Genomic DNA, 12,003 nt, shown 5'->3' with positions numbered 1-12,003 from the left:
GAAGGGTTTGATGTTGCTCGGCAGCGGTAGCGGTAACCGCCGGATCCATCGCCTCTCCCATCCCCCACACCTTGTCCGTCTCCCCTTTCGCCCTGTTGGTCCCCCCCCCTTCCCGGAGCCTCCCGCTCCCTCCCTCCTGTACCCCTTCACCTCCTCTAACTCCCATCCTCATCCCACTCTTCCAATACCGTGGCCCCTTGCCCTCAGACCCCCCATCCTGCCTCCCGAGTCCTCCCCCGCAGCCCCTCACTGAGCAGCAGCGACGCTTCTCAGCGCCCGGGCCACGGACCGCGCACTCTCCGGATCCGTGCAGCCCCTGGCAGATTAACGATGTCAGTGGGGGGGGGGGGTGTGGGGTGTGTGTGGGGTGTGTGTGTGGGGGGGGTCAAAAGTGTGGAGAAAAAGGACAGGGCCTTATTGGTGCTCGTGGTAATGGAAACGGGGTGAGGGCTCACGCGCTCCTAAATCATGCATCGCCGACATCCGCCTCCCGTGCTGCCCCAGAGCGCAGAATGCGCGCGAGCCGGGCAGCCGCCTCGCCCTGTGGGGGGATGCACGTGAAATTTGTGCGCGCACGGCACCTCGCCCAGCCATTTTGTCCACCCGTACCCCCCCCGACGTTACTCTCTGCCACTCGCTCCTCCACTTCGTGAGAGTTATTATTGGGAAGAAAGTATTGGTATCCGAGTCGAAGTCAAAGTGTCACCCACTTCGCACGCGAGCGCGGGCCGATGTGCCCGTATCCACTGGCTCGGGCGGTCCCGAGCCGATGTTGTAAATTGCACAGTCCTGTCGTAGGTGTGCAATGATATGAATGTGATAATCACCATCATCATCGGCCTCAGACATGGTCAATCTACTGCTGGACGAAGACTTCTCCAAGCTATTGTCACCTCTAATGATCCTGCGATGAACGTGGCATTTACTTTGACCCTCATAAGAGCCCACCGAGATCAAAAATATCTTTCGTCATGGGGGACCTGGACCACAACAAAATTGTAATTCAAGCGCATAAACAAACTGGCAAAACGTCTAACACCTTAAACCTGCCATCAACACGAACGTGAAACAGTTCACGTTAAAACGACGAGTCACGGTAATTCAGTAAACATAAAAAAAATCTTAAATCACTCTGCTGCATACCCTGCTATTTTTCGCGTTCGTCAACAACCTGACGGAAAAATTCAGAGTCCTCATTCAAGGCTGCCGAAAATAAATACATAATTCCGAATGTTAAATAAACGAATGCGAGCGGGACCACATTAGCGGCCGTTGCCCACGGTGTATTTTGACAGGGTTTGTGTGCGCACGCTTTTTCCCTTCCCTCTCTCGTATTCGTTACAACCTCCGCGCCACTAAGTTTCGCCGGGGTCAAGTATGCGTCTGCCGTGCCTCTGGCCGTGGGCCCCGCCGTCAGGCGGCTCCCGCGCGCTCATAAAGCAACGACTTTGCGGGGCCCGTGGAGGTTTGTGGGGTTCGTGGCACCCGTGTGCACGTGTGGGAGAGGGTGACTCGGTCAAGGCATCGGTTTATTAAAGCCACCGCTGCCTCTTCCGCTGCCCCATCTCCGCCAAGGCACCCTGTCGCATTCCCCGGCAGTGGATTTGCCCTGAGAGGGTGGTGGCGCCTTACCGAACCACGCCCCGCGGCTCGCCATCCAGGCCACGTGCGATCATCCGTCCATCACCTTCGTGGCGTCGTTCTGTGGGCCGACCCAGGGACACATGAGGGTGACAAATTCGCTGAGACACCGGCTGGGGACTCGACGTGGCCGACAGTGTCGCCCGAAGACGATTGTCTAGTTGGACGCCAAGGTCCTCGTCGACTTTGTGATTCTGATGATGATGAGGGTGACATGGTTTAGTTGCGCCGATGTCGATGCTGTCAAGAGCATTGCGAGTACATCTGTCTTTATTGGACGTCCTTGCGTAGTGGCCACCGTACCCTATCGTCATCATCACTGAATATCTACATCACGCCTCCTATGCGGTGCATCTCAAGACGCCCTGTCGCAGTCTATCCAAGGGGGACCCCGGGTGAAAACTGTCCCTTCCCTCTGCATTACTAGGTGGACGCAGCAGCGGCCTGCAAGTGGACATTAGGAGGCGATGTAGTTTTTCCCGATTAAGTAATTCCCGAACAATCGATCAAATTCGGACCATGACACCAGCACGCGTGAAACTGAAACCACGAGTCGCCCCCGGTCGTACGAGGGTGCTTGGAGCGTCGTATTTTCGATGCGTGTCGTCCGGATACATTTCTCCACACTTCACCGCACTTTTCGGTCGGCTGTGTTAGTTGCATTCCTCCTCTACAGTCGGTCCCACTCTGGGTTTTTTTTACGGCTAGCACCGTGCGAGGCACGGGGGAAGAAGCTATCTCTCGACTCATGTGTGCAGACGCCGTTTTACCACCGCAGATGTTTCCACAGATATCCCACGCCAGAGCCAGCACCTAGGTGGTCTCCCTACACCGTGTCACACGATGCCCGTGTTGCGTGTTTCTTCAGGAAATAATATCCATTAGCCGTACATTTTTTTAGCGTTGGCTCATGCTCCTCTGTGAGTTGAGTAGATTTTCTATCCATCTGAGCAGTACCGTGGGGGCTGACCCACCGCAGGTCGCACCTTGGGCTTGTCACTACAGAGGGGCCGTGAGTAGCCAACCGGCCGTCTTGGAGGTAGCGTCCTGAGCACCTTTAACGTGTCGCAGCTTTCCTCCTGGCAAAAGCCGAGCGGGCGGCTCGCACGTGGAGAGGGCACGGGGCTGTTTGAGAACAACTCACAAAGTTGAAATTTCCCTGTCGAGCAACGATGGCAAAGACTGAAGGCCAAAAGTGCCGTAAAAGTTAAAATGCAGGGACGTGTAAAATGTTTTTAATATTTATAAATAACAAATTTCCTCTTTGTTAAAATCCACCTTAAAATCACTTAATCTGAATTGTTTCATTATTTAGTTTTTCTCAAAGATAGTCGACAACCGTTGAGCTGCAATCTCTCTTTTTGCAAGGGGGCATCTTGACCCTTAAATAAGCCAACATTGTACTTTTCACGAATAATAGGACAAATGACACTTTTCTCATATTATCATTACCAGAAGCCTCCAGTTTACTTTTATATAGTTTTAGTAGGCATTTTGATTGGCCCGGAGATCTAATCGCCTTACACTGTGCAACAGCCATAGCTTCAGCACTCTGGGAGCTTGAAGCTATGCTCGGCGTGCATTGCGACAACGGCTTCCCCCGCCTCCGCTCGCGATGTCAAGGCCACTAACCGCTAAGCGGCTACTGTGCAGTCCGGTGTGACTAGGTCTCAGGCGCTGAATGTCTCCCTAAAGCCTCGCCGCATTCCCACCCAGCAACCTCCCTTAACTTTCTGGCTCCCCAAATCCCATGTAAACCCTGGCGCGTCTTGCCGAGGAGGTGCCGGATTACAGCGGCCAGGCGCTTCTCCCCGTTCCGTGCCATGCATTGCAAAGGTGACGGAGGTAACACCGCCCAGGCACATCTGAGCAACTTTCATCCAATGCTGCTCACTGGCCCGTGGCGTTTTCCAAACTGCCGTATAAACGGTCTTACAGTGGTCATCATGTGGAGAGATTGGCGCCTGCGATTGGAATGTGAAATTTCCACTACCGACTGTATGTACGTTTCACTTCTTAGGCACCGTACGGAGCCGACCGTGCTAATTGGAGGTGCAGGGGAAGGACAAAATAAACACTAAAACAATGAAAAAAATTGAGTTTCAGATTTAAAAGTGCATAGCCTCAGGGGCTTCCGAATATAAAAAGGAAGAGTGTTCCAGACGGCCACAAAAGTGCATCTGAAAGCGCGTGATGCAGTGACTCTGTGCCGTCAATGGGAGGAGAGGAACCACTTTGCTCGTTCGAGCAGGGAGATGTTTGACCGTGACTCGAATCATCCATACATTGTTGGTCGGTAACGATGCGTGATATCGATTAGTATGTCCGCAATGCATTTGAGCACGAGTGTGATAACTGACAGTTTGTAGTTTATATTAAAAGTTGTGAACTGTTGTGCACAACGTTGCCGGGAGATTCTTCACACCGCATCTCGATCAACGGCAATTCAGTTCATTGCCCGTGCCGGACGACAACGACGACGATGTATTTCTACAAATGCCCTTTCTCACCCTTTGTACTGTGTGCGCTCCGCAGGGTTGTGCACGGCATGCTGGTGCGAGGAGCTGAGCTGCAGCCCGGGTCCCCTGGAGCTCGTGGTTTCCCCGAGCCAGGCGGCCGTGCTCGACTGCCACCTCACGGGCGAGAGCCTCGGCGCCACCGGTCCCAGCTCCGGCCGCGCCGCCGCCGCCGCCGTCGGCAACGTGACGTGGACTCACAACGGGGCCCCGCTGGCGGCCGACAGCCAGGCCGCGCTTGTCCTCCCCAACGGCTCGCTGGCCCTGCCGCCCGGGAACGAGGGCCTGGACGGCGGCAACTACGCGTGCGAGATGCTCACGCCATACGGGACGCTGGTCAGCCGGCCGATCCGCCTGCGTTACGCCGGTGAGCGCTCGCGACACCACGGCGTCCCGCGCCGCGAATTTGCACTCGTCGTTAGGAGGTGCATGTGAGGCTGAGGCCCCCGTGATGCCATTACTGGGAAGTTGGGAATTGTGCTCTGGGATGTCTCTTAGTGGACTGATTGCCCTTGCTGGTGTGAGGCGCTAAGAGCTATTGCGATGTACCATACACAATCTTCTCTACCTCTGTTGTGATAACTTTGTAGTTGTTTATACCTTTTGTTTTGATAACATTTCTTGATTTGTTTATTCATGTTTTATTTTCTGAGGGTTTTCATTTTATTAATAATTGTTAGAAATAGGTTTTATCCATTAGTGTGATAATACATGTATTTATTATAAGGCGTTGTGAGGTGCAATTACCATGAATGACGCAATATAAGCTTAAATTATTATTTTTATTTTTGTTCACTGCCATGGAAACGATAAGTGACAGATCACTTTATTTCCTCGAGGTCACAGCGAAAACGCATCTCTGAGTGAACTCGCTTTGTTTTAAATCTGCGTGACGCCGTCTCTGATTTGTCAGCCGGCCGACGTACCGTGCAAACAGCAGCATGTCGCGCGCTCGCAAAATATCTCCAGTTATGCCTTGTGCTGACTGTAAGCAAAATCAAAATAACACGATAATTTCCAACGCTTTGTTAACCTACTGCTGGATGAAGGAGTCCCCATGCCGTGTCGATCATGGACGATCGCTTGAGACCAATTGAAATCTTAAAATAATACACTGTCCATATATATTTATAAATGGCATTGTAGTAGAGGACACACAGCATTCAAGGTTCAAATTAAACCATGTGACCGCAAATGATGATGAGTTATTGACTGCTGCCCTGACCTGAGCCACAAGCGTCGACCCAGCCCATAGGTTGTAGAAGGAAGGAAGGAAGTTGCATCTAATTGGGCAGGAGAATGAGTGTAAGTGGAAGCTGCAGGTCGCGATGGGAGTCGAGGAGGCTTGGCCTAGGCCCTGGATGACGCGACGTGGATTAGCGGTGGCCACATGACTCCCGGCATGCGGTCATCACGTGCCGCCCTGGCACGGAGCTCAAACGCTCAATCATGCAGCTCCCCTAATGAATTTTGAGAATCTCGGGCTGAGGGGCGGGAGAGGGTGGGCGACGGCATGGGGCTGCGAAGGGAAAGGCGGGAGGGCAGGCGAGGGTGGAAAAAGACTACCTGTCACTCTCCCGTCCTTTTAAGCACACAGATGTTCAGGGCTTGCGTCTGAACGCCGCGAAATGAATTACTCGTGATGTCTCGCGGTTGACAGCCTTGACGTGCATGCTTTGTAGTAACTCGTCGGTTACCTTAATGTAATTCTCGTAGTTCAAATAATATCACCTCTATCCGCGTGTTCGGCATCGGTCCAATGCCTCACCGCAATTAATGTGATTCATGTAGATTTGCGAAGGGGATTTAAGTTGGCGAGACTTGTACTAAAAAAAGAAATCACGCTCGTTAGAAGTACATTTTTTATATATATTTTTAAGGTATCATTAAATTGTTAATTGGCCGCAGTCGTGTCCCTACTGGGCACACGCGAGGAACGCTGGAGAAATAAATGGTCATCGTTTTGCATTTGAGCTTCGGCACGTGAGGAATGGGAAGGCGTGCACGCCAGTCCTGTAGAGTCACATTGGCCACGCCGGCTCGCTCAGGGCAAGTACCGCTCAAAGGATTTCTGTTCGTGGAGCGTAAATGACAAAAAGATGTGACCACATTCATAACTCGTTGGTTCTTTCGGTAAAGTCACGTATAAAGAAATTAAGTTATTTAATTTAAAATAAATTCTTTAATTTAATTTATTTCTACGTGATTTTACCGAAAGAACCAAAGAGTAATTCCTGCAGTCACGAACGCTTTGAATTCACATTCGTAACATAACGGTAATGTATACAAACTTACGTGCAAACATATCACAATAGCCAGGGTATCAACCTCGACTGGGTTTCACCTGCTCTGCCTGTGCTGTAAGGCTCAGTACATCTCGTGGCCAGGTGGTGAGGATCTATGCAATAACAACATCGGCGTCTTCTCTCGTGTCCTGTATTTAATCAGATGAGAACCCAACAAGATGCATCCACACCCTTTCGTTTTGTACGGGGGACAAATGTAAACGTGATTTTGTTTTGTAAGTAAAGTATCAATAGAGTCGTAGTTCCAAAAGGCAGTGCCAATGTTTTATCGTTGCCCAGTAAAGCGTCGATGAGTCACATGACTATGCCAGGAGGATCCTGGCATTGCAATGTTTGGCCTTTAACTACATCACTATGACTCTGCCCAATCTTGCCTGATCTTGGACGCTAAGCGGCATTGAGCTCAGTTAGTACTTGGATGGGACACTACCTTACACCACGACAACATGAACTACCAGGTTGTTGTAGTTTGAGTTGTGAGGTAACTTATGTGATTGTACAACATTAGATTCTTCATCAATCTGTGCATATCGGTTTTATTCTGGTCACTGACTCATACAAACAAAAACTAATTAATGGCATAGACCAAACATCTCAATGCAAGACCCTCCTGAAAAGAGCCTTGAGACTTTGTGAGGATTTCCTGATCATGGCCATTATCAGTTTTTAAAATATATATTAATATATAATTTAGTTTTTTATGCAGTATATATACATACTTATTATTCAAGAATTATTCAGTGCTCATCAGCAGTTAAAAAAAAGGTAATGCAGACACAGCCCCAGCACAGGTACGATGGCTCAGCCGCCGTTGAAGAGGGAGACCTATCTGCCGCTTGCCGCCGCTGCTATTTGCCGAGCAAATCGAAGCGTCAGGAATCACAAAGGTCTTGCTCTTCCTGGGATTGGTATCTCCTGGGACACAGCAGCAGAATGGTCAAGGGGGGGGGGGCAAGAGATGTCTCTCCTAGGATCACAACTCAAACGGCATATCTATCGGCGGACGGGATGAGATGACTGTTAGCCAAGCATGCGACCAATATCCGATCCCGCATGGCAGCGGCTGCCTCAACAAACGCAGTGCAGAGAAAATAGAACACGGCGGCCGTGGACAAGCCCACCCTTCAACTCTCTCTCACACACACACACGGGCCCTGCGTGTGCACGTGCGTGCGCTCCTGCCACAGCAACACTGCCGATTTGGGGCCCACCGGAGATCACAATGGGGAGGTGGGAATGTACACAGTCTGTGTAAATATACAGCGGGACAGCCAGGTCCGATGTGATTGATCTGCGACCGATTCCATGCTTTAAGTTGAAAGCTTCTGGCTCGGAGCTAAAATGGTGACTCTTAAGTTGACCAAACCTCACTGTTAACAGCTGCCGGGGGAGGAGATGGGAGCAGGGGGCTAGACGGGGCGGTGGAGGGAGGGCTGTACCGGGGGAGGCGAAAGAGACACGCTTGTGTTTCAGAGGCAGGTTTTATGAGCCCGCGGGGTTGGGTTCCAAACGCAAAAAACAAAGCGCGAGCGACGTTCAACCGCACAGTCGGATCACAATACCGGCCACAAAGCGGTGCTCGTGGGAGGGTGGGGCACTGCGCCTGCTGGATTTAGGGGGAGTTAATGGGAATTCATGGAGGGTTCTGTTTGAAAAGTGGTGGGACTTTTTGGCAGAGCGCCGTGGCATCGAGCTCTGCCTTCGCTCCCGGGTCCTGTAAGGGAAACATATTTCGTGTTTACTTTCTTCACAAGTTGCAGTGGAGGCTTCGTTAATTGCCAGGGTTTTAGTTGTGAGTTGTGCGGTGGCGGGCGATGGGAGGTGGGGGTGGTCGGCACTTGGAGGGGGTGGTGGCGAGGGGGGGGGAGGACTGTGGTGGGTGGTGGGGGGGGACACTTGGAGGCTGGAATGCCTTGGCCTTGGCACGGAAAAAAAAGAGGGAGTAAAAAGATTCCGGAACGACAGGTCAGCCTGGGTCGTGGCAAACAGCCAGATTCAATGACTTTCATCTGCCAAAATGGCTTGTTTAGTGAGGCCTCATTGGCCAGGGTCACAGGGCGTAGGGCGCAGGCCACGGGAACATTCCATTTTCATGGTGGGACGGTGGCAATTGTGGGGGGGGGGGGGGTTCGCACAGGGGTGTAGGCCGGACTAATAACCGGCACGCTGGCCGTGCGTTGTCCCTGTTTGTACTTTTTTTTGTAATTGGCCGGGCCGGTTACAAATAGGAGTGATTAGAAGAATTTTACAAAAACCGGGTCTGTTGACAGCAACCAGATGTAAAAAAGGAAAAAAATCCCCTAAATACACACACTTAACGCGATTCATAAACACGAGCCACACCACTTCTTCCGAACTGTCTTTGCTCACGATTTTATTTTCTATGTGTGCATGTAACCCCCCCACCCACCCCCTACAGTGTGCAAGAATTAGAAATATTCACAATTTTAATTTTATAGCAAAGCTGGTTGCCATAAAATATATATTGTATAAAGCTGAACTCATACGTTAATGCGTATTGTAATAATTGTAACTCAGTCACTGGACACTGCGCTGGTGTAATGGATGGTGAGCACGCTTGACTGTGCAATGAAATAGGTCACCCGTTCGATTTGATCTTCCCGTACGGCAGTTGAAACGCTGGGCAAGCTTCTTAAATCTCGCCGTCACTGTCCAAGCAGCAGTATAAATGGAGGCAACCACAGTCGCTCGCGTGTGGTGGGGTAAAGGGTGATTACTCCAACCTTTTTATCATGTCTGGCCAGCGTTGAAAAAGAGGCAAAAATACTCTCTAGAGGGGCTGCCTAGAGCTTCCCTTAGCGGAGGCCCTTCCTACAGCAGTGGCGTGAGCAAGACATTGCAGGGCTCAACCTTTAACTCTTTATAATTCACTCATTCAGCATTTCCCCAAGGATGGGTACACCGGGATGTTGTTGGCAGAACGTTTGGTGATTACTGCCAGGGGTCGGCAACCAATATCACAATAAAATCCATTATTTTTCGAATTTGGTAAAAAAATAAAAATTATTCAAGAGCCGCAATGCAACGTGGTGGTCCTTGATAGATAACGGCCACGAAGCAGTCCTTAAAGAGCGGCATGCGGCTTGGGAGCCGCAGGTTGGCGACCCCTGATTACGGCAGTGATTTTGGTTCCAATTTGGTGGCAGCCATATGAGGTCGCGGTGGGCAACCGTCTTCATCCAGCGGCGCTGACCCGGGCAGTGGTGGCACTGAGCATAAGCAAGCTTAGCGAAAGTTTACAGTCCCAAGCAGTTAAGAGAAAATAATAATAATAAGTGTGTACCAAACAATCACATTTATATCATTAGACGAATTACATGAAACAATGTTATGATATTAAAAAGCACTTAAAATAACGTTAATTGTAGTTAACTATTACATGAAAGTTTTCACATACACGTTATAGAATTCTTAAATATCTCGTCCAGCTCTTAGGCTTTTTCGGTAAAGTCACGTAGGTAAATCTAGCTGTGACGGTCCCACCTGAAGACGGAGACTTGTGTTGCCTCCGAAACGTCGTGATTTATTATAATTTTATTTTATTATTATTTTTTACCTACGTGACTTTTACCGAAAAAACCTAAGAGTATGAATCCTTGCAGTCACGAAAGCTTCAAGTCTAGAATCTCGTCCAGCGTATAATGATTGTAGTCGGGCGAGACAGCGCCCAAACGTAGTGTCTGATTAGGGCTCCTAATGCGTTGGCACCACCACTAGTCAAGTGAAGTAAGGTTAATTTGTTTAACCAGGGTGAGAACCCAAGAGACCAGGACTGGTCTCATTTGCAAGAGTGGCCTGGGTCCACCACATTGACAAAAGCAATAACGTCAAAGTAGAGCAATGACACAATTATAAAATCCGAGCAAAGACAACCAAACCACATTACAGGATAAATTGATAATAACTGCACACAAAAAACAAATGAACATTCAATCAAATACATTTTTTGTCGTGTAAATTGGCTCGGTTGAAGTATTCACCGTTCATAGAGCAATACAGATCTAGAAACATTAGGCGAATATTGCACTAATATGTAAACAGACAAGATGTACAAGGTAGTGCAAAAGTCAGGACACACCAGGGGTTTTATTTTAACAAGTCAAATAGGGTTATACCATTTATTTTTTCAAATATCCAAACTGACTTCTATTAACATGAAGACATGCATGAATTCTTCATTTGAAATACATTTAGGACTTGTTTTGTTAAGGTTATAGGTGTAATATTTGAACATTCATCAATTACATTTTGTTGTCTTTATTCATTCGCGGTACTGGTCGCGTTTTGTAAACAACGGATTAGAGGTGACCTCACAGGAAGAAGAAAAATAGACATGAATAATGATAGAAGATCAAATATTACCTCGAAGAATAAACAATTAAAATGTTTTAATGCCAGTGTTAAAAAGAAATGAAAAACAATCCTTTGTGTCCTGGCTTTTGTGTCACCTTGTGTGTATAGAAGTGTCTAGTACTCAGGCCCCCTGTTGTGCATTCTGGGATGACACCACGAAAATCCTGCCGTGTTGTAAAAAGGCAATTTGAATCCGTCGCGTCCACGGCAGTGGCAATTCATCAAGCGGAATATCACATCATGTAATATGGCCAAACCCACGGAATAACGCGAGCAAAGTATATTCATTATGGCAATTTTCCCACCTCCCTAACCCATTGCGGGGTGAAAGGGATTCTTTTTGAAAGAAAGAAATGAAGAGGGTGTGGCCTTTTCTTTAAAGTTGACTTTTGACGGTGGAAAATAAATCTTAATAACAGAAAGGCAGCCCTTTTGCCCTCTTTGCCTTTGAGCGAGGTGAAGGGAGCACACCCCCCTCCTCCCCCCCACCCCCCTTCTTTCCCTGTGGATTCCAGGCCCTCCTCGCCCCACACGGCACCCGAAACCGTTAAGACTGAGCAGATTCCAACCAGGACACAGGATGCGTGCTTGGTTAGATATGGCTGGAAACCCACCCCCGCCTCCCCTCCGATTCAACGTCACTGCTTCAACAGCCCAAGTTGTCGCAGCATTTGTTTGGTCAGGTGGGTGAGCTGGGAGTATTAATGCGTTCTGAAAGGAAAGAGGCGATGCTCGGTAGATGATATTTTTTAAATCCATTTGGATGGTATGTATGTGTGTATGTTGAACTTCTTTCGCACCGTACGTAGCCAACCGTGCTAATCGGAGGTGCGGGGGGAAGGAAAACAAACTAAACACAAAAGCAGTTCTAAAGAAATGCGTTTTCAATCTGGCGCTTGGATCGCGCGTGCGGTTGCGGGGGGGGGGGAAGCGTGGTTCTGTAGAGGTTGTGGAGAGACACCTGCCTACGCTGGGTCTCTTCATCACTTTGAGTCACCTTGGTGTCCAGTTCCTTTTACACCCCAAACATCAAGACCGGAGCTGCTGTAACATGCCGGTTATCGGTTTGAGAGGTTGGCTCTCAGACCTGTAAGTAATACTCTACAGTTCATATAATTTGTATGAACGACTATATATTGGTGTTGTTTATTTTTTAGGACGTGGGC

The 12,003-nt window shown here is 49.2% G+C and overlaps 1 protein-coding gene across 2 annotated transcripts in view; it reads left to right on the top strand.

Annotated features, from left to right (window-relative positions):
* IGDCC4 (immunoglobulin superfamily DCC subclass member 4) overlaps window positions 1-12,003 on the top strand; it is a 135,153-nt gene that overhangs the window by 63,351 nt on the left and 59,799 nt on the right. For both annotated transcript variants that reach the window (XM_078599874.1, XM_078599873.1), the window contains exon 2: window positions 4,177-4,524. In XM_078599874.1, coding sequence (XP_078456000.1) covers window positions 4,177-4,524 — 348 coding nt within the window. The remainder of the gene's footprint in view (window positions 1-4,176; window positions 4,525-12,003) is intronic.

Source organism: Lampetra planeri, chromosome 13 (genome assembly GCF_965212315.1).
Source record: "Lampetra planeri chromosome 13, kcLamPlan1.2.h2, whole genome shotgun sequence".
NCBI classification, from domain to species: domain Eukaryota; kingdom Metazoa; phylum Chordata; class Hyperoartia; order Petromyzontiformes; family Petromyzontidae; genus Lampetra; species Lampetra planeri.
Note: the sequence above shows the minus strand (reverse complement) of the source record. Positions and strands in the feature narration are given on the sequence as shown.